General features: G+C 45.1%; 1 protein-coding gene across 1 annotated transcript; it reads right to left on the bottom strand.

Annotated features, from left to right (window-relative positions):
* Positions 1-663: 663 nt before the first annotated feature.
* HMGXB3 (HMG-box containing 3) lies at positions 664-20,627 on the bottom strand. Its single transcript, XM_059825210.1, has 20 exons — positions 20,605-20,627; positions 19,743-19,890; positions 19,144-19,318; positions 18,131-18,694; positions 17,383-17,481; positions 15,697-15,828; positions 13,204-13,616; positions 12,666-12,841; positions 12,273-12,370; positions 11,682-11,780; positions 11,170-11,319; positions 9,211-9,512; positions 7,600-7,727; positions 6,855-6,986; positions 6,399-6,583; positions 5,583-5,802; positions 4,366-4,499; positions 3,846-3,962; positions 3,211-3,420; positions 664-2,642 (listed from the first exon to the last, which is right to left on the bottom strand). Exons 2-20 carry the CDS (start codon positions 19,886-19,888, stop codon positions 2,172-2,174), a joined length of 3,951 nt encoding a protein of 1,316 aa, XP_059681193.1. The 5' UTR covers positions 19,889-19,890; positions 20,605-20,627; the 3' UTR covers positions 664-2,171.
* Positions 20,628-21,173: the final 546 nt, after the last annotated feature.

The following is a 21,173-nucleotide window of genomic DNA, read 5'->3' as shown; positions in this document are numbered from 1 at the left end:
TTTCAATTGTAATGATGGGACATCTGACAATGGTCACTGTGTTTGAGACAGGTGTGTGGTGGTGGTCTGTGTGGGAAAGGCAGTGCAATGCCAAGGGCAGGGTAGAGGCAGAAGGGCCCTGGTGACCAGGCTTGAGCTTACTGTGGCAGAACCTCCTCTAGCAATGGCTTAGATGCAGCAGGACCTCCAGCCCAGGCTATTAAACACATCCTGAAGAGGAGTTAGTCACCTGCTGCAGACTTGCTCCTCTGAAAGTCACTTCAGGAGCTGCCCTGGGCAGAGAAATGCAGAAGAGCAGGTAGACCAGGGGAGGCAACTGTCTGCAGAAGTTACTTTCTTACCACTTATAAGAACTATTCCTTAGCTATATTTAGCAGGATAATTGTATTTGATGCTCTGGTGAGGTGGCCCAAGCAATTTCTTGAGCTGCTCCTCCCAGAACACCTTGCTTCTGAGAATACCAGGCTCCCCCCCCACTGCCATGGCAGTGCAGACTGTAATCATGGTGTACATGCGCATGCAGTGTTCATGCCCTTTCCCACTGCAGTCCTCCCAGTCTTGTACACAAAAAACAAGTCACTGGGCAACAGTTTCACCCCAAAAATTGGAGATAATTTATTAAACTTTAGCACTGACTGTAAAAAGTCACTAATGTCTCTTTAATAAGTTAATGTTCTTAACAGAAAAACCCCAAGCCATAATTACTGCATTTGCTCAGACTTAATACATTTACTTTAACAGTATGGTACTCAATAGGTTCCCCTTCACAGAAGGGAGTTTTCAACCACACCGCAAGCCTCTGAATCTTCCCCACTGCTCACTCAGACAAAATAAACACCCTGGATGGCAACTTAGCAGTCCAGCATCCCCATCCTCTCCTCCGCAGGTCACAGCAAACATCCATTCACCTTCATCACCAGCAACAGCAGAAGGGAGCTGGCAGCGGACAATGTGCATAGCTTTATAACTGCCGCCCCAGGTGTTCTTTAGAAGTGCTGTAGGGGCAGAGGTCTCAGCCCGACTCCTTTCAAGGAGTTGATAAAGCAGCATGAGACTTCTCTAACCCACACAGTGCTGTGTGGACACGGACAGGGCAAATATGACACCTGACAGAGTGCTGAGATTGCACCCGTGAATGCAGCTCTCCCAGCACCTCCTCTGAGGGTTGAACACCGAACCCTGCTCGCTGAGGGGACACTGCATTCATTGTTTCTCCTTGATCCCACAGACTGTCTTTGTGATTCTGTTCTAAGGGCAGACAACAGAAATGCAAGGCCTTGAACAGAATGAAACTGCTTTAAAGTGTCCACGGGGACAGCATAGAAATTTTCAGTGTCGTTCCCCCTTCCACAGCCACGACCTTACACAGCGCTCATACAGCCCTCCGACAAGCTTGGTTCCCCTGGGGCTCACCCCATCAATTCTTACCTTTAGCATACAGAACACCTTGCACTCACTGTATGTTTCAGCTTCTAAATTATTAGTACTTATGAGAAGGGACAAACAATTCTACCTTTCTGCAGCCGAAGCACCCACAATCCTGGACCCAGGAGTGCAGTCTCCAGGGAGGCTCCCCAGATACGGCATGTTAAAGCTCCATGGCTCCTCCTCCTCCTCGACTACAGACTCCTTGCAGCCAGTGCATACGAAAGCTCTGCAAGATTTCCAAGCAGGAGTCACTGTCCTAAACTAATCTATTCAGAATGTTTTGGGGGAAATCTTCTTAGCTGTCTGCCTTTCATGCCTGCTCCCACACCCCCAGCCCTGCCACCAATATGCACAAAGAAGTTAGCAAGCAAGATTCAGAATTAAAAAACCTGTGCGCTTAACCATGCATACTCCCCGCTACCAGAAATGCCTCTCCCTTCTCCACTCATCAGCTGCAGGGAGGGCAACGTTTCACAGCACTGAAGAGCGGGTCCATCGCACACCTCGGGAGGCAGTTGCAGCCTTCAGCAAGGGGGGTGACAGACCCATGCTCGCAGCAGCTATCATGACACTACGGAAGCACACACCTCTTTGGTCACTAACAGCAGTCAAAGCCACTGGCATCACATCCCCACCTGTAAAAATAAACTCTCAAGCCAGACAGCTGCCCAAACCTTACAGAAGCTGGCCTAGCCCACCCATCCACACGACCAGAGAGAGAAGCCAACAAGCTGTTTCATTACTCAGCAACCTCTCTCATCCTCCTGCTTCCCCTCTTCCTCCTCTTCTGTTTCTGTTTTAATCTGGGCCACTCCAAGCCGGTAGAGAGCATCGCGAATTACCACCTCCCCAGGCTGGCAGCTCTGTACAATCTCCTGGATCTGCCGATTCACAATTTCCCTGCTGGTGAGGAAGTCCATGAGGCGGTTGTAGAGGTAATAGTGTGTGGCGTTCTCGAAGGTGATGGGCCTTTGGCGGATGTTGCTAGTTTTGCTGTCGTTGATAGCAGCGATGATGGCGCTGTAAGGCTCCAGCTCTCGGCACAGGGAGATGCAGTGATGCCGAGCCGTTGGGTCTCGGTGGCTGTTCTGCTCTGAACCCGTGTGAACAATTCGGCGAGCCAATGACTTGGTGATTGGGTGCTGAACAGAGTGCTCAGCCACAGTCATGTCTACGCTGTAGTGCTGGTCTAGCAGTTCAGGGCAGGACACATACTGGGAGAAAGAGAGACACATGCCAGGTAGAACAAGAAGGAACTTCCCCACAGCTAAGGAGAACAAGACAAAACTACCATTTGGCTGAACTCCAACCAGCACTATGACCCAGGACAGAGGGAAGGCTAGCTGATTCAGGCTTCCCCTAAATGCCACAAAGGTGGTTCTGTACACTCCCTCCTCGCTCGTATGCCCTCAGAGATAATCCCAAGCCACTAGCAACCCTCTTCCTTTCCCATTTCTCAAGTAGTTTGAGAAATGAGTTGCTGTGTCAAAATAAGCGACATGCTCCAAAGTTAATGACTTGAACTGTTATAATGCACTTACAGCACAGCTCTTCCTATTAAGGAGCACGAACCTAATACAATGCCCCAAGCAACACGTAACGCTTTCTGCTATGCTCAGAAGCTACGCACTGGCAAAGCTGTGAGTCAGGAGACACTTATCAGGTCAAATTATGTTGAGGCACAGTGCAGGTTACATATACCTTTTTTTTAATTTTAAATCTCACTTGAAACTTTTCCATATTGGACTGGAATATCGGAGTGCAAAGGTGAACACAACTAACCGTTGGAGGATCCATGGGGTCAGAGAAGCAGCCCTGGTTTTTCCCCCACATCTGGGAAGTCAGGCCAGGACAGCAGACGTCTGCACACAGTGCCACGGAAGAGGCTGTATCAACAACATACACTGGAGGCCAGTGACGTGAGGAAACCAACAAGTCCACGTGATCCCGGGCATTTTCTCCTCTTACTATGTACTTTGAGCCACACACAACCTAGAAAGAAAAGGATTAACACCAAACAGCACAATAAAACTAAAACCTATGGAAAAAAACATAGTCTTAAAAAAATTAAGCTTCCTTTCAGGTATTCCGGACAATACAGTAACCAGACAGTTATCTTCTCTAAAGATATTCTGTTTCCTCCTCATACACATTCACTTTATCTTGTTCAGGAAGAGGTGATTTTCAGCTCCACCTCAGCAGCAACATCAAAACCAGGCTTCAGATCACTAGTCAATCTTGACATCTCCTGCAGGACTGCTCATACTCCAAGCCCCCAAGGCAGTGTGTTTCATTCCCAAGGCTGAGAGAGGCCCACTCCACTACTTCTGTTTAATGAGGGAGTTCCAGCCTGGTTAAGTCACATAATAGTGAACAGCAAGGTAAGAAAAAACATTGCTGACTCCAGCCTTCTTTACCTGATGTGGACACACTTTGTAGACTTTCCCTCCTGTGTGATGAGCAGAGACTTGTGTGGTGCTTGTCCCATTCTGTACAAACTCATAGAGAGCCAGGAGGGAGTAGCAGAGCCGGTCCTAGAAAAGACAGGCCCCAGAGAAAGGCTGTATGTGGCTAAAATGAATGGACTCCTCCAGAGAGGGAGAAGGCTGGAGGCAAGGTCTCCCAAATCCTAATTTGCACTTCATCCAATAACTTCCTAATCCAACACCCAGCACCCAGGATGACAAGCAATTACAAGATGCTGAGCCTGGGACAAGGTAATTACAGGCTTCCTTTCTTCTAGCCCACAAAGATTCCATTTATTTCACCATGTGTAAGTTATCCTATAATCTGCAGGCACTCACTTCTAAGCCACCCCTGCCCTTAGTGCAGTAGGATGAGAAGTTAATTATCTAGGATAGCAAGTGTGAATGAGGGAAAGACAGTGAAGAACAGCTCCACTCCTGCAGGCTTGTATGTGGGCAAACAAGCCATTACCTTTGTATCTGAAGCCTCCCAGGGGATGCCACATTGTGTCAGAAAGCTCTGCAGCTCTTCCTCACTGTAAGAGCTTATCAGCTCAAGCCTGAATTTTTCTTCCTGAAGGAGCCTCACCAAGGCACTCCCATTACCTGCAAAGGCAGGAAACAAGTCTCAGCACTCATTCTCAGGAAGGGAAGTCACCAAAATAATTTCTTCTGAAGACTACAAAAGCATAGACTGCACAACCAACTGCCAGCAAGAGAAAGCTGTGAATAGTCCTATTTCCAAAGTGCGTCACAGCCCACACTTCTCTCGAACCCTTTGCTAGTGAGGTCACCAGACGGAGCCCAGCAGAGCTGCAGACTCCATGAGCACTTGCCTATCCTGTCATTTGTAACCTTTAAAGGACGGGTTGGACTGACGTAAGGATAAAGAAGTGACAGAAGAGCACAGAGAAATGTGACTGCTGCCTTCAGACTGAGCAGCTCCAGGCTTACCCTTCACATCTCCTCCCTGGTTCTTTCTCTGGAGCTCCATGTAGCCCTTCTGCAGCTCAGCTCTCTAAAACAGCTGCAGCCCTGTCTGCAAAGCCAACTCATATCCTTATTAAGCTTGCAAAGCCAGTTTTCCTTCTTATACCTAATACCTAAACTGTTAAGGGAACCAGGTGCTAACTAAATTTAGCTCTCATACATCTGAGCTTATTCATCTCATGGTTTCTTTTGACGTGAAGTCAATGCCCTGGATATACTCCATGTTGACAACACTAATCACTACCAACACATCCACCTCCTAGTCTTTTTTCCAAGTTCTGTAAAAACTTTTTCACCCTTTATTGAGATCATTATATCGAGATACCAAGCACTGCCTGCAGCTCTCACACTCCAAGTATCAGTCTAACATGAAACAAATACTGACTGGCATTCAAGTTGTGCACACATGCCTCTGCAATCAGACCATATCTCATTTGGGGTGCAGTGCTCTCATGTCCCCCATGTCTCAAATGCATCAAAGCACACCAGTGCATTCAAGCTTCACTGGGCAGGCCAAAGTTCAAGCTGCTAAGTATCCTGAGAACAGCTGAACTCTCTCCAGTGTTCTTGCCTTCTCTCAGCAGACATTAACTTTTAAAGAGTCATGCAATCATAAATTCTCAACTCTAAACATCACCAAAAGACTGACGTCACCGCCACGTAAAGCAGTCTCTTAATAAGCACAACCTCAGCAGTTACCTGGCACTGGCTGTGCATCCACATTCTTGTCCTTCTCAGTGTTGATCACCATCGCTCCTCTCATCAGTGGCGGGAAGAAAGGAGCAACAATAGAGGCATCAAACTTTGTGATGGGGATGCTAGAAGGAAAAGCCACCTGCTCAATCACCTCTGTCTCCATCGTGGACCAGAAGTCTTCTACATTCACTTCACTTGATGACAAGAATTCTGGCCAAGTAAACTAGAAAGAGCAAGAAACACACTGGTCAAATACAAATAACCGTAGTTCATTTGACAGTTTTGTGTCCGCCTCACTCAAAACATGAGGACTACCCAGAAGTGCGCTCAGCTCAAATACAAAAAGGTGACTTCAGGCTCCTAGAGTTCCCCACAATCACTTTTCATTGCGTGATAGTCAAAACCATTTATTTGACATAAAAGCCAGACATGCTGCATACTACTAGTTGGGCTTTTTTCCCCCGTTAGAGAAGACAGCACCTCAAGGAAACTGCTGTTGGGGAAAAAAAAAAGAATGCCTTTGTGTCAAAAGAAGGCCAAGTTCAGCAACTTTCATCCAAGGTCCCTACTGTCAGAGGCTGCTGGACAAAAGCTGTGGTCCAGGGACAGAGGATCCTGTTCTCCCCAAACCATACATCAACACCTCTAAGAGGAAGTGCAGGCATCACCACTCCAGCCACATCCTCTTGCCAGGCATCAGCAGAAAACTGCTCACAAAGGTCTCGTGTAATTATCATGCATTACAAAGACCAGAGTCAGCAAAAGTCATTATGATCTGCTTTGAACATGAACAGGATGTGAAGTTTGTGAAAAGCCTACCTCTATATTTTTCAGTGCCAGGACATTTTCCACATTCCTCTGGGCTATTTCCACCTTGGGGGTTATGCCACAGATTCCACAGATCATATCATTGTAATCCCGTACTGTTAGGCATTCAAAGGCCCAGTAGCCATTGCACAGCAGTTCCTGGAGCTGAACCTGCTCATCAGGGCTCAGGCTTTTTTCTGAAAAGAGAACATGCCACTGTTACAGCTTTCACTTCCTAAAGTCAGTGGAGAGGTAGTACAACTCTCCTACGCAGAACAAAAAAAACCTCTGTCCTCCAGAGAATTGTTACAAAGAACAGGTCACAGAGGTACTGTTGGGTTTAGGAAGTGATTTAACAGAAGCATACCACACTAGAATAGGTGAGTTTTGCTTTTTTGTAACCTAACAATCATCAACAGGTCACGGTTTGGTGTAAGTGTTATGGTAAAAACAAGAGGGAAAACCCACCAGTTTGCTCCTGAACAGAGTCAAGAATATTGCCAACAGCCACTCTGGGATCCTCTCCAAGTTTAATGTGGTTTCGGATTGCAAAGAGAAGATCCAAGCTCACTAGCAACTTGTTACCCACATTGAAAAGGCCTGCAGTTAAAACAAGACAGTTATTGTCTGTAGGGTTCCAGATCTTCCTCACAAAGAAATATATTCCTTACTGATACGCAACATACTCACACGAGTACAGTTCAGAGGATAATGGAAACATGTGGATAGCGGTTCTAGAACTGTTCCCTCTGCACATTAGAGCAAGGTTAGCTCCTTCCACAGACTTGCCTTTAAATTTAAAAAGCTACAAGGAACAGCAGTCCATCCATCTCCTCAGCTCCATGCTGCCTTGCAGGAGGCCCACAGTGACTGCCACCCGAGTCTCACTAGTCAACACTGAGAAACAGCACTCTGCAGAGATGTCTTTGATTATGATCTCAACATTTACCACTTACACAGAGGAGACCTACACCGGTGAAGCTAGGCACAGTCTTCCTCATCAAAGCATTCACATGTGTTTTTCCTCACAAATATAGATTTACTTGCAGAAGAAGCAGAAGAATAGTGCAAGTCAAAAATAATTCAAGTTTAATATATTGGGGCAGGGAATAGGCTTTTCTGTGCAAAGACAATGCCCTGATACAGTCCCAAGGCTTCTGAAGGGTTTAGACTGTAGTCCTGCTGTAAGTTGGTATGCTTACATTTTTCCTACCTGTGTAAATATCAGTGAAGCTGTGGAGGGCCAGACACTGCAGGTTCAAGCACACTTTGACCTGAGCTGTAACCACCTGTAATCTATTAGCTGTCAGCAGCCAGCACTCCTGAGGACCAGCAAGGGAACTGTAACAGACAACAAAAGATGACTCAGAGTCAAGCCAACAGGTTTTTCAGTCCAGTCCTGCAGTAACTTAAAATGTTCTAGTTGAGATGGGTTCATTAATATGTCAGTCTAAGCCAGTTCACATCATTTCACACCAGAAAAAAAGTGTTACATTTTAAAATGTATTCCCCTGGCAGAGTCAGGTCACTGCTCACATTCTTTTAACAGCACTACAGCATCTCTCCAGCTCCATACATTGGGCGCATAGTATTTGAGAGGTGGAGAAAAATCTATGGCCCCAGCTGCCCTGGGAGAAGGGTCAGCCGTATTGCTGTGGGACAACAAACGGTGACTAGTGACGCATTCTACCTGACAGCCTGTCCCTGCACACACAAAGATTCAGAAAGGCCTGCTCCTCTACAGTACAGCTGCCGAGGAGGAAGTTCAGACAGGAGAATGCCAGTTGCGCTCTAGTGGCAGAAATATAGCTGTCCACCTGAGAAAATAGGAATCAAAGTAAAAGCTAGCCCCGTCCCACTGGCAGGGTTTTAATTAGAGCCTATACAGGCACATGTGAGAGTCCCACGTGCAGACCATTGCAGAGCAGCCCAGCATAGAAACAAGGATTTACAATGCACAGGTTGTTAAGTCACAAGGTGAGAGACAGAGTGTGCAAGATAGCACTGTTCTGCAAAAGTTACTGAGTATAAAAAGTATTTCTGATGGAAAAACCTCAATTAGTATAGCCTGACCAAGGCAAACATCCATAATTGGTATCAAGAAAATCTTTTTTGCTGAAGAAAAACACAACAGTAAACTACCCAAAATTTTGCCATGGGAAATGTTTCAGCTCATGCTTTTGGCAACAGGATGATGTTTGGCACACTCAGTAAGGAGATATCCTATAAGCTTTTATACAAATCTAGTTAAGGTAATCTAGCCTATACACTGGTAGTTTCTGAACGTCCTTCAGGTTTCAATTTGGATATTTGTTCCAAAAAAGGATTCACTCAAGCCCACACTAAGCCATGCAAAGAACGAAAACATTGTAAGCAAAAAGATCCACACGGGAACGATTCAGATCAGGAAGAGAAAGAAAAGGGGAAAAAAAAAATTAAAAAAAAAAAAATCACATAATGCACATCTATAATCCCACAAGTTTGCCTCTGTCAGCCTCAAAACATTAGAATGGAAAACAAAGAAGGGATGACTAATGAAAGGACTCTGTTTCAAGAAGAAAAATAAATTACATCTAGACTTAGCAGTCACTCTTTGATGAAGCTCTCCTGCTGTACAGAAATGGTGACTATGACAAACTACACTGCACAGGAGAAACAGAAACAGCTTATCGCTAACCAGCTAAACCCTTTCAACACACATGTAGCTTACTCAGTGTCACTTACACCAGCTTCAGTACCAAACAAATATTATTTCAGGCACGCTTGTAACATAGAATATCAGCACGAGGTTGAAAAGAGTCACAAGTCTAAAACAGAATCTTACTTCTGTCCCCCTTTGAACAATGGGCTGTTACAGAGGAGGCACTGCGCAGATGGAGACTCATAGTAGTTTGACCAGGAGGTCTGCTCTATGGTGACTGTCTCCTCACTCACGTTGGACAGGATGAGACGCGAGCTGTTGAGTTCATGGATGAGCGTGAAGACCTCGGCCAGTTCCGACTCATTCTCTGGGATCTGCATTACCTTGCGCAGCAACTGCAGGGTGGATTGACGCTGGATCTCCTTCTGGGATGGGGTTAGGGGCTCGCTGGTGTTCAGCACATCAGACTGACCTGGACTGACCTCCTAGAAAGCAAGTCAAACACTCACATATTCAACTAGACAAGCATAGGGATGAAATATTAAGAAGCCCAAAGTAGTCATGAAGGGTAGCAGAAACACAGTAATCTTTGCACCCAGTAGACTTGACTTCTACTCCACTGCTCAATCATTGACTCCAAACAGTAGCTTCAAGACTAAATTACTTCACCAAACTTCATTACAGCCCAGCCTTTCAGGAACTCCTGTAATACTGCTAGACCATCACAGATTTGCCACTGAACTGGAGTGTTAGTGCAGAGATAGAGAATCAAGGTGAGGACAACCATCAACAGGTATATAAACACTTCAATGATCCTGGCAATCATCACTGCCTTTCTCCATCAGTTATCAAGCACGTTCTTCTGTATAATATGCTCAGACAGCCAAGGCAGTCTGCACACCCCTCCAGAAGTTAGAGAAGACAAGTTCTAACAAGAACTAGGGGCTACGATGTGCAGAATACACTAATCAATTAAAATTGATCAACTATAGTCCTTAGACACTGCCCCCAACACACACATGCTATCAAGACAAAATGCACAAGCACAGGAGAATGAAACTCTAAGTGGCTCAGAGAACAGGGAGAATGCAAACAGGCTAATCTGTTTTATCACTTAAACTCTTCTGCCAACATTTCAACCTGTTTTTCTGTCTAGTCTAGCAATGAGATAAATGATCAGTCCAAAAGCGCAGAGACAACAATGAACTGTGTGATAGGAATGTTAAACACATCCAAAAACAGAAAATAAGAAAAAACTAAATAAGGAAGAGACAAGCCACATGCCTCTCAAAATGCAAGCTGAGCTAAGCGCGCTGCTGTTCCTTACACAGCTGCTTATGTGCGAGTTTCACAGAGGCCATTTCAGTTTGTTTTTTCTTTAAAAGCACAACACAAAGTTATGTTCTTCAAAATAAAAAAAGCAAGTGGAAGAGTCATATTACCACACAGACTAAAATGTAACTGTCTATATGCTGAGTGGGCATTTCAGCTAAGAACAGGACAGCTCCCTTGTTTTTTAAAAAACGAAACAATTATGTATGAGAAAAGCTAACCTTTGAAACTTCAAAGACAAAAAAACCCAAACCCAAACAAACAAACCCCAGAATTCATTATTTACATCCATGTAGAACAGCAGACAACTGAAAAACATCTTTTTACAACAGAAAAAAATACTACATCCAGAAATAAATTCAGGCTGGAAGTTGGACTACAAACCCCTAAAAATAGGAAGCTCTAATATAAGATGTACTAACTGAATTGACATTAGCCACGAACTGGTCACAAAGCAGAGCATACTTGGGAGTTTCTTGATGAAGTCTGAAGTTCAACAAAGCTGACACACAACAAATGTGACTTTAGGGGTGATTTCCCCTGCATGTACTGACACGTCATAAGCATTTTTAAGTTACAGAGACATCCAGTGGTAGAACTGAGTGCACTCAGTCTCATTCTCAGCCTGAAGCACCAGGAGTTGGACAGTACAAACATCATCACAAGTATGTTCAATAGGACATTATTCTGTTAGAAAAGCTTACCATAATGAAAAAAATTAACATGTTTGCATGGGCACTTGCAAACTAAGGTACTTCCCTGCCCACCCCCCAATAGCCATTTGATAAGACAAACTATTCTGAACCTTACCAGGGATTTTGCTGTTTTCTCAGCTCTGTCTTTGGCAAGACTGTATCCACAGCTTGGACAGATTCGTGGCTTGTGCCTGTTTGTATACACGTAATTACAAGAGGGGTTCTTGCATTTCCCTCTGCCACGTGATGTTGCCAATCCCAAATCCTGAATGACACAAAAAAGATGCTTGCTGACCTTGACTTTTAGATGCCAACAAGATTCTAGAAAAGTTTGCTTGAATATCATATGCTTTTTCACCATTTTATAACACCTCGTTTAAAAGTCAAATAGCAGGCCCTGTCACTGCACAGAATATTTTAACTGGCACTCAAACATTTTGGCACCAGTTCCAGAGACCACAAACACTCACGCATTAAACTCATTCAGAAACCACTGAAGTACAGATTGTCTCACATTAAATATGAGATACATTTCTGCAAGTCAGTAAAACAAAAGTCACAGAACGGTCTCATCCCAGAGATGACACTCCCCACAATGTAAAGTCAGACCATCTGAAAAATTCTCACCAAAGTTACGGTGCAGCTGTACTTGTAGGAAGGGAATATATCTGGTTTGACCTCCACTACTTTAACCTGAGATGCCCTGCTGGTCAAAGCACTGTGGAGCTAAAGATTGAAAGCAGAAAAAACAACACCCATGAGATACCTACTACTGAATATATACATCCTGTAAGCAATACCTATTAGCATCCCCCCCCCCCCAAAGAAATCAATTAATGTTCATTTAATATCAGAAGACAATGCACTGTTTTGCATACTAAGGCATTACAATTCAAACATAAGCATTCCAGCATCATATTTCACAGGTGAAAGACTCAGTACTCAGTATTGCATGTCAGATTATCAAAGCACTAGCAGATCCCAAAGCAGCCAACAGAAGGATTGTCCAACAGCATCTCTCAGTTCAGTTCCTACACTCAGCCATCTAGTGTTCCTGCTGCTTCCGGGTCATATCATAAAAACTGTCAGTTACAGATCTCACCGTCATAAGGCTGCTACATTTTTATGTTCTGTTTCTCACCACTCAGGTCATATTCCTCATCTGGGGAAAAAAAACCCAGGAAAATAATATGCATTTGAAGAACAAACCACAGGTACCTTTCGCTCTTCGGCACTTGGAGGCTGCAGAATCGACTGGCCCAATTGTTTCAGCGTACTGGGCTTCAAGCCTGATGTTCTCACAGGGGAATGCTTGTCTTGAAGGAGGAAAGGGATGCAGCAGGTTAGATATGAGAAAACACGTCCTATTTCATTCTGACATCTTTGGTAAATGCCGTTATAGTCATGTGAGATTTTTTTCTATGAACCTGAAATGACCCAAGCAGGTGTTTCATGGCCTATTTACTGCACTCTCAGAGCGAGTGAGAGAGTGCTTTTCTAGTATAAGTCACCATCTACCTTCAGACATATCTTATTATTTGACAAAGGTCACTTCAGTGTGATGAGGAAAGTCAACCGCTCACAAAGCATACCAGAGAACACTGCTTTTACCGGTATTCACATAGGCCTGTCTGTTGGTAGGCTGCTCAGCGCTGGCTTCTCTCCCCACGCTGGCTGGTGCAGGCAGAATGGCTCGCATGGGTCTTGCTGCAGCCAGCAACGAGGGCTTGGGTCTTGGTTTACTCTTTATTTCTTGTCCTTTGTGTGTAGCAGCTGGAACATCAATTCTGAAAGACAAGAGCTACAACTGGAAAAAAATTTCATGGCTTCCCCCTCAGCCTCAATTTTCTTCTCTTCCCTGAACTGTGCTTTATTAGCACAATAATCACAGCTATGGCAGTAGAAAGGGGAAATAGTGCTAAGTATACATCTGGCCTGTGACTACAATTTAATTGTCACTTTAAAAAACCAAATTAGCTCTGATGGACGAAACAATCTCAAAGGAACAATCCTGAACTGGAAGAAAACAGGCAGTAAACAGAACGGGTCTTACAGAAAGCACTGCCAACAGCCTTCAATTTCTTGGATTAGTCCCATCAGCACACAACAGACATCATAGGCTCCCATAACATATGGAAAACTGACTCACCCCATTGGCTTTTTTGTAGAGGCATTGGGACTCAGCACCTCAGAAGACAGTGGCATCCCCAGCCCTACGCTATCTTTTTCTGCCTGCTCCGAAGAAGGGTCTCCTTGCCGTTGGCTCTCTTGACCCAGCATCACTCCAACAGCACCTCCTCTGTCTTCAGCAAGCACATTGTTTGCAAGAATATGAGCCTCAGAGATGACCACTTCCTCCCACTCGGTCTCCTGCATTTGCCCTCCAACAGGCACAGCATTCAGCAGCTGGCTGACAGCTTCAGAGCTTTCCAAGGCAGACTTGGAGGTACGCTCGCTAACAGCTGCTGGTTCTGTGAATACTGACTGCTGACCTCTTTTAGCTGCCGGAGTTTTAACAGAGGTGCCTGAATTTGGCTCAGATTTGCTTTTTGGTTGCTTTTCCTGGAAACAAAGAGATAGTTGCATTTCAGAGCTTTAGGCTTTCACAGATAAGTAAGTTCCCTTCACATATGCCAGGTTTGCCATGGCCTATTTAATGCTGGATCAAAACAGCAAAATCCTGTGTTTAAGCAGTGAACTGTATGAGAGCAGAAAGACATCATCCCCTGTGACAGCAAAGTCCCTGTTAACATTTTATCTAGCCCCTGGCCCTTCACGTATTATTTATAGACACTGTTTACTTTGAAAAAATCAGTCTTTCCTCAACTCCCTGAAATATCACCATTAGCATCAACACCACAAACTCACCCACCACCCTCTGTAACAAGGACCCACCTCCTACGCTCCCCTTTCATAGCTTCAGCTCTCTGACGCTGTCTGTTCTTCCACACCACTGAGGAACCAAAGGGATAGAGAACTTATATTTTTTGGATACGTGCATTCAGAAAAGCATGCATTTGAGCAAGTCAGGAAACAGAGCATTACTCAGGAAGGTTTTTTGATTTTAAGAAAAACGTTACCTTCAAGACTAAGGCTACAGAAGCCATGTATTAGGGTCAACAAAGGTACAATGGAACACTGAATTGGTAATATGCAAAAAGATATCAGAAATGGAATCAAGAGTTTCTGGCATGATAAATACAATTATAAGCTCTCTACAGAGTTCATACTCAGAAGGATAACCTAGGCTTTTAAAAACAGACATCTTCTAACCTACTCCCTTTTCCTTCTAAGGAACAGGAATGTATGTATATATTTAGTTTCAGTTCTACTGATGTTATTACCGGTTAAAAAAACCTCCTGGTGCATGTTTTTCCCAAGGCACGACACCATAAAAACAAGTGGAACTGTTTATGCAAACATGTTCCCAGAAGAGCAGAATAAAACTGAAAGCCAGAAAGAAAATTCTCTCTAAAACCTTTCAGTTCTAATCAATGTAGGATTTAAGAGGAGCAGACATGCCGTAGTCAGGCAGAAACACGTTTTTGCAGTTAGCCATGTATCTACTTCAGCAGGTTTACAGAACAAAAGCTAAGAAGCCATCATCACTATTTGTATCCTACCACGCAGGAAGCCCAGCCATCAGCTCAGATACTACAGGGTTTTTAAGCTGCCTAAAAAAGTTCTTGCCCCTAAATGCTTAATGGATCTAGACACAAAACAAAGGAGGTTCAGAACAAATCCACATAAACCCACTGAATGTCAATGCAAATTTTCACACTGAGAACATCCTTTAACTTGTGCCTGAGGAGCCTTCTTTCAGACAGAAATTTAATGAACGCACATCTGTTCAATGCTGACTAATTACCATGACATGGCCAAAGTTTAAGGAGCAAGTGGTTTTTGCTGTATACAGCTAGTAGAGATGCCAATAACTTAAGCGGAGTATATGTATCATGTGGAGAAAGACTTTTTCCACTCAAACTTCACAACTCCACCAACACCTGGGAATTTCCTTCCAGCCAAAGGTCAGAACATCATGAATAATCAGACACATGACCATGAGTCAACAATACCCAACAGCACTTCAGCTTCCACTAGATCAACTTTATTAGCTAGCTCCCAAAGGATCATATACCTCCTACACTTGAGAATTGTTCCTCCTTTCTGTTGAAAAAATGACGTTGAAAGACCACAGAAAACCTCGATTTGTAGAAGAACTTCAAACATGGATAAATTACCACAAAACAAATGGTTCAACCAAATCCTGAGCTTAGCTAGGGCTGTAGCAGGAAGAACAGGCAATGCCTTCCAGTTACAGAAACTAAAATGCAGGCAGAGGGCCAGAAGAACGTGTGTCCTCTCAACGAGAGAGTTACCAAATGCAGCCCCATGTATTCTAACTGACACCATTACAAGTGGCATCCTTACCCAAGGTGTGGTGATTTCACGTCTGTCTCCCCTTGGCCGAGTGTCCTCTGCAATGGTGAATTGCTCCAGCACAAGCATTGCAACACAAGTGCAGGGATCAATTCTGGCATATCTGACCTCCTGTGCTAGATCTACAGGTCTAGAAATACCACACGCATTCACAAAACCAGCACTTTTTGTCTGAAAATCAGGAAAGGAAAGGCAAATTTACCTTTGGGATCCATTTCCCTCCCAGGAAGTTCCCACATATTGGGCATTTTGGTGGCTTATGCCTGGTGACGTAGGTGAAGGAACAGCCGGGATTGGTGCAATTTCCATGTCCCCTGCGAGTATAGGTGGTTGTCTGAAACGAGAGTTGTCAAGAATTTCTCTACAGAGCTGAAAAACAAAGCTGTGCTCATCGCTCCCTTTTTCCTCGTAAGCACTTCACAAACATTATTCAGCAAATCACCAGCCCTCCACTATTATTCTTTTTACTGATCAACCACCACACAGTTGGATCAGAGTGAGTCAGCGCCGTAACTACACTGAGTCTAAATGCTCAGTCTACACAAGAGCCTTTAGTATTACCAGAATTTAGATCAAATTGCAGAGCAGAGATGAACAATGCATATAACCTACTGGAGAAGCTAACCTTGCATTTACAGTGATGTAACAGTTCTCTTATGTATATGAAAAAGTCATAATAAGTTGGTATAAAAATGATTCAAACAGCAGTCCACAATGAGGCAAGATGTGATTAACAGACTCATGTCAACTGGGTGACAAGACTTGAAGACAAACACTCATGATGCAGAGACAGTTTTCATCAGTAATTTGTTGTTGTATGCAGTGGTCAAGTACTCCCTGATGCTTTACTGTAACTTGCTATAAACTACTGTAACACCAGTAGCACCACCAGGCGCTATTTATAAAGACAATAAAGCAGAACCTGTCATCTTTGCCAGGACAACTGCATCAACACATTGAGGTTTTGTCAGCACAGCACTTCTCAATATTCTGTACTCAACACTCCCGAGGGAGCTGTTGTGCCGTAAGTCCCTAACTAGGTACATTTTTTTCTAGAAATGCAAGTGCTGCTGTCAAAGAAATGAGACAATTTAAGCTAGGCACTCCTCCTCAGGAACAAACACCTGCGGTATTTCCATTCTCCCTAAGACACCTGAAGAATATCACGCTATAAATACCTGCAGTGTTCCACCAGCTGGAAGCATAGAGAACCTGGAAAACAGGATTTGATGCTAGCTTACACAACACAAGGAGCTGCAGTGCTGACTGTACAGTGAAGTCCTACAATGACTACAGAAATACAGGTAGCTGGAGTGGTTAGATTAGAGAAATAATACTATTCTTCCTCATGCAATGGGCCACACAACCTTTTACATGGGTTTTCAAAACCTTAGGTCACTGCTCCTCTCCTGTCACATGGCCAAAGTGACAGCAATCCACAAGACTGGGGACCTCACGTGTTCCTGTCACAAGAGCGGATTCTTGCTCTTAAAAGGGATGGACACTAGCATTTTATGAAGACAAATATGCACCCAAGTAGGGGACGTAGATGGCTACACAGACCCTGTAAAAGGCAACACAGAAACTGCTGTTGGCCAGATGTGTTAGGATAGCATTATCTACTCCATCTGTTCCCAAGAACTCCTTGAGGAAGAAGACAGCAGAAACAGGCCTGTATAAGACACACTAGGAAGTCAGAGACCCCCATTAGCATACACAAGACATAAAACCAGGGATAAGAAATATATCAACTGACATGATGACTCCAACTTGGATTATCTTTAAGAACTGGGCCATGATCAAATCCTTCTTACTCTAACATCTTTAAGACAAATCTGTGGTAATATATCCATACTTAAAATACCATACAAGACTCCGAATTTCTTACCAATTTAATCGATGCTGGGTTCTCCACAACAGAATGAGCTGGCAACGGTAACATAATAAACTGTGTAGCAGGTGTGGAGGAGCTACTCTCTTCAGTATCCTAAAATGAAGCCAAAGGGAAAATACATGCAGAAAACAAGAGACATGGTGACTTGTGTCCCAGCCTCTCATGAACACTACCATTGAACATATGTCTTAAGGACTGATGAGACTAGAAAGCAGGAAAGAAAAGCGATCATTTCAAAAGCAATGGCCTTACCAGGTCTACTCTGGAAATTACCAAACTTTTCACAGCTTGAAATTGAAAACAGCAGATCCAATTCTTCACAGAATAAGGTTTTCTGTAACTGATCCCTAACATCTCAACTTAGAAGGACTCCCTTCTACCTCTCTGCAACCAAGAAAACAGCTATCAGGAGCCCAGAGGTAACATTTCTTTTCCCCAAAATCTTGTAGTCCAACTGTGGAACCCACCCCAAGTATGGTCATAAGAAATAATTTTAAAAAAACCTCAAGCAGTCATCTTAAGACACAAGTGATACCAGCACACGGCAGAGTCAATCTGCAAGCAGAAACGCTGTCATCACTGAGTTACAAAAGTTGCTGTTTCTCACCACTGAGCGTAAGCACGCTGGGCAATACAGGATCTCCTGCAGCCACCAAGGATCTCAAGTAAAATGTATTAAATAGCAGTTGGACATTTCAGGTGAGACACTGACAGGAGGCTGAGTGTCACTAGAATAACTTACCCTCCCAGTCACCATGGTCACCACAGACACACCATCTGAAACCTGAGGACGGGCCACAGCGATGCTCCCGTTGGAGATGTCTGTGGAGCTGCTAACTAGAGTCTCTTCAATAACTACCCGAGCTGTCTGATACGGTTGCCCTTCTATTTCCAAAGAAGCCTCATCCAAGAGGATATCTCCAGCCACTTTCTCTGTCACAGGCCCAACATAGTGAGAGAGAACCTCTGATGCAACCACTTCTTCCACAGCATCTGGCTGACCAAAGGAAGCAGTCTCTTCTGCTAGTCCTTCGATGGCAATGCACTGCTCAGAAATGCCAACATGGCTTGAGTCCACAGAAAGGATGTTTTGCACAGCATCACGGGAGACATTTGTGATATTGGTGGAAGCTGTTAATCCTTCGGATGCTGCCTGACCCTGTGTCACACACAGTTCCAGCGACTGCCTGCTCCTGTCCTCTTGAAGAGTGGTTTTGGGAATAATTATATAATCCGAGCGAGGAAGAATCTTACGGAAACCTGGAATGTCTGGAACTACTGCAGTTCGAGCGGACACCTTGGAGTTCTGTTGGCAAAAACAGAGTACGCAATAAATTAATATGAGAAAGGTAAGAGATTTAGTTCTCAACCCTGCTATTTTAGCACCTAAAGTTCAAATGGTTTCCTGAGGTAGTTTGCTGGGAACTTCACATGAGAGCCTGCAGAATCCCTCTCAGCCGTGGTTTTATCATCCACTTTACCATCAATCACCCTGATGACAGGACACAAAAATAACTACCATCCCTGTCAGCAGGTACTAGACATATCCATCTTAAATTTCAAAACACTATCCCTTGACTGAACAGAGGCAAAAGCAAGAGGCAGTGGCCTCACACACTGCTTCTTTATAGGCTGTTATAAGCAGAAATACAAACTGGAATCTGCAGTTAAATGATTCTCCCACACACAGTGCTGTGTAAGCAGTTAAGTGCCTCTCTCTTCACATGGCAAAGAACTGCCAGAAAGATGACTTACTGGGTCCAATCCCTCTTTCTCTAGCTTGGCTTTTTCCAAGTAATAGCTTTTTTCAGCCACACTGAGCAACCTCCAGCTCTCACTGATCTTCTTGTTGATTTCAGACTGAGGGAGGTGAGGGAGCTCTTGCTGTACTTTCAAGTAAATATCATAATAGTAGAGGAGGTAAGCAGATCTGAAATGCAACCAGAGACTGAAATGTTAACATCATTCTACATAAATTCCTTTGGAAAAAGAAATCTACAAAGTTTATGTTTGTCTCAAGGTCAAATGACAAGCACACTACATTCAATTCTACTTGTAAAGGCATTTTTTAACCAAATGAAAAATAAGATTCTGAGGAGAACCTCTGAAGTAAGGAGAAAGAGCCTAAGGCAAATTATTCTGGAGCACGCAAACTTTAGATCGAGCAATGTAGCACCCATAAAGGTAAGGATGTCAGAGCAGGCCCAAAGTGTCAAGCTAATTTTTTATATATGACATTTTACACTATGTAGCCTTAGCCTTACAAGTGCACGGCAAAGTTCACTCTTATCAGAAAAAAGGAAAACTGCTCCCATACCCTAAGCAGGCACTAAATGAAAACAGAAAGAACTTACCTAGGCTTTTTAGCTTTTTCTCCGTGATCACCAGTACTTTTATATTTCTTTTTCTTCTTAGACGGCACTGGTGATGCATAAGTGTAAGTGCCCTCTATTTCCTCCATTACCACAGTTACTTCAGTGCCATCATATGGAGCCTCCATTGCTAAAAATACATATTTTATGTTACGCACTCACCAAGTTATACAACATTTCTCCCAAAGACTGCTCTCGATCACCTTTGTAAACCAAAAACATCACCGGCATGTAAGATTGACTTTAATTAGCCAAGAAAACTATGTGTTAGCTATTTATCTATTTTTAGAAGAAAACACCTTTATTACTATGACCTCAATACCACCAGTTCAGTGCAGACACACTGCATCTGCACTTAAAAGCTGCAGTTCCCCAGTTACCTCTCAGATAAGTCAGGTAATCTAGAATGACCCTTATGCCCAGCAAGCAGGTGTCCAGCTACAAGATATCACGGCCACACTCACAAAAGCAAGACCAGAGGCTGAATTAGCATGGAAGCCTCATAATCCTCTTACCCACCAGAAGATCTGCAGGGCTTCTCGCTTAACACGAATGACAGCTCCAGCCTCCGGGGCGCTGGGAGGCAGAGAGGACACGAGAAGCCTCAGGAGATAAAGGGCAACACTACCTGGGCTCAGGCGCAGCCCACGAATGACCCGCACCTCGGCCCCACGCAGTCACTAATCCCGGGCAAGCCAAAGCCCGTTAAACCGAAGCCCCGTCTCCTCCATAGCGCCCGGGGTGAAGGGAAGCGGCGGGGTCCCCTTCAGCCCTGGTGCACCTTCCCCACGCCCCCCCTCCTAGGCACCCCCCGAGGAAAGGCCCTGGCGCCTCGGCCACTCACTGGGCAGCACCGGGGACGAGCGGTCGGACAGGCAGCGAGCTGTGGTCACGTCCCAGCCGGAGCGCAGCGGCGCAGAGGAGGCAGCGGCGGAGCTACGGGCCAGCCGCATAGAGAAGAGCGGGCGGACGGGCTAGGCGGGGCGGGCCGCCCCGGCATGCTGGGCCGGCTTCTAGGCCGGGCCCGGGCCGCGGGTCAGAGCGGGACAGCACCAGACCCTTCGCCTCGGCGGCCACCCGCCGCCGCCGGAAGTGCTCGCGGCAACAGCATCCGGGTCGCGGCGTGACGGCTGGGGGGCGGGGCGCTGGGAAGCGGCTGGAGGGAAGCGGTGCGGAACGGTGGCCGGGAGGGGTCAGTTCTTCCGCGTGTGCGCGGCGTCCCCTCGCGTTGTGGCGGGAAAGAGCGCGCGGGGCGAGAGGCGGCGCGTGAGGCGGCGCCTGCGGCCTCTGTTCCCGCCAGTTCTCCTCAGGGCGGTGCGGGGAGGCGGGAGCGCAGCGCAAGGAGAGCGCGATTGGGGAAGGGCTCAGGCCGCTGGGAGTGGGGAGTGTGCTCTGCAGAAGTAGCACCGTATT

Source organism: Gavia stellata, chromosome 16, assembly GCF_030936135.1.
Source record: "Gavia stellata isolate bGavSte3 chromosome 16, bGavSte3.hap2, whole genome shotgun sequence".
NCBI lineage: Eukaryota > Metazoa > Chordata > Aves > Gaviiformes > Gaviidae > Gavia > Gavia stellata.
Note: the sequence above shows the minus strand (reverse complement) of the source record. Positions and strands in the feature narration are given on the sequence as shown.

Coding starts and splice junctions, on each gene's coding strand:
- HMGXB3 (XM_059825210.1), bottom strand. CDS start 19,888: ATGGAGGCTCCATATGATGGCACTGAAGTAACTGTGGTAATGGAGGAA. Junction 18,695..19,143: donor AGAAAGAGGGATTGGACCCA/GTAAGTCATCTT, acceptor TTTTGCCAACAG/AACTCCAAGGTGTCCGCTCG. Junction 3,421..3,845: donor ACAAAGTGTGTCCACATCAG/GTAAAGAAGGCT, acceptor TTTTCTTTCTAG/GTTGTGTGTGGCTCAAAGTA.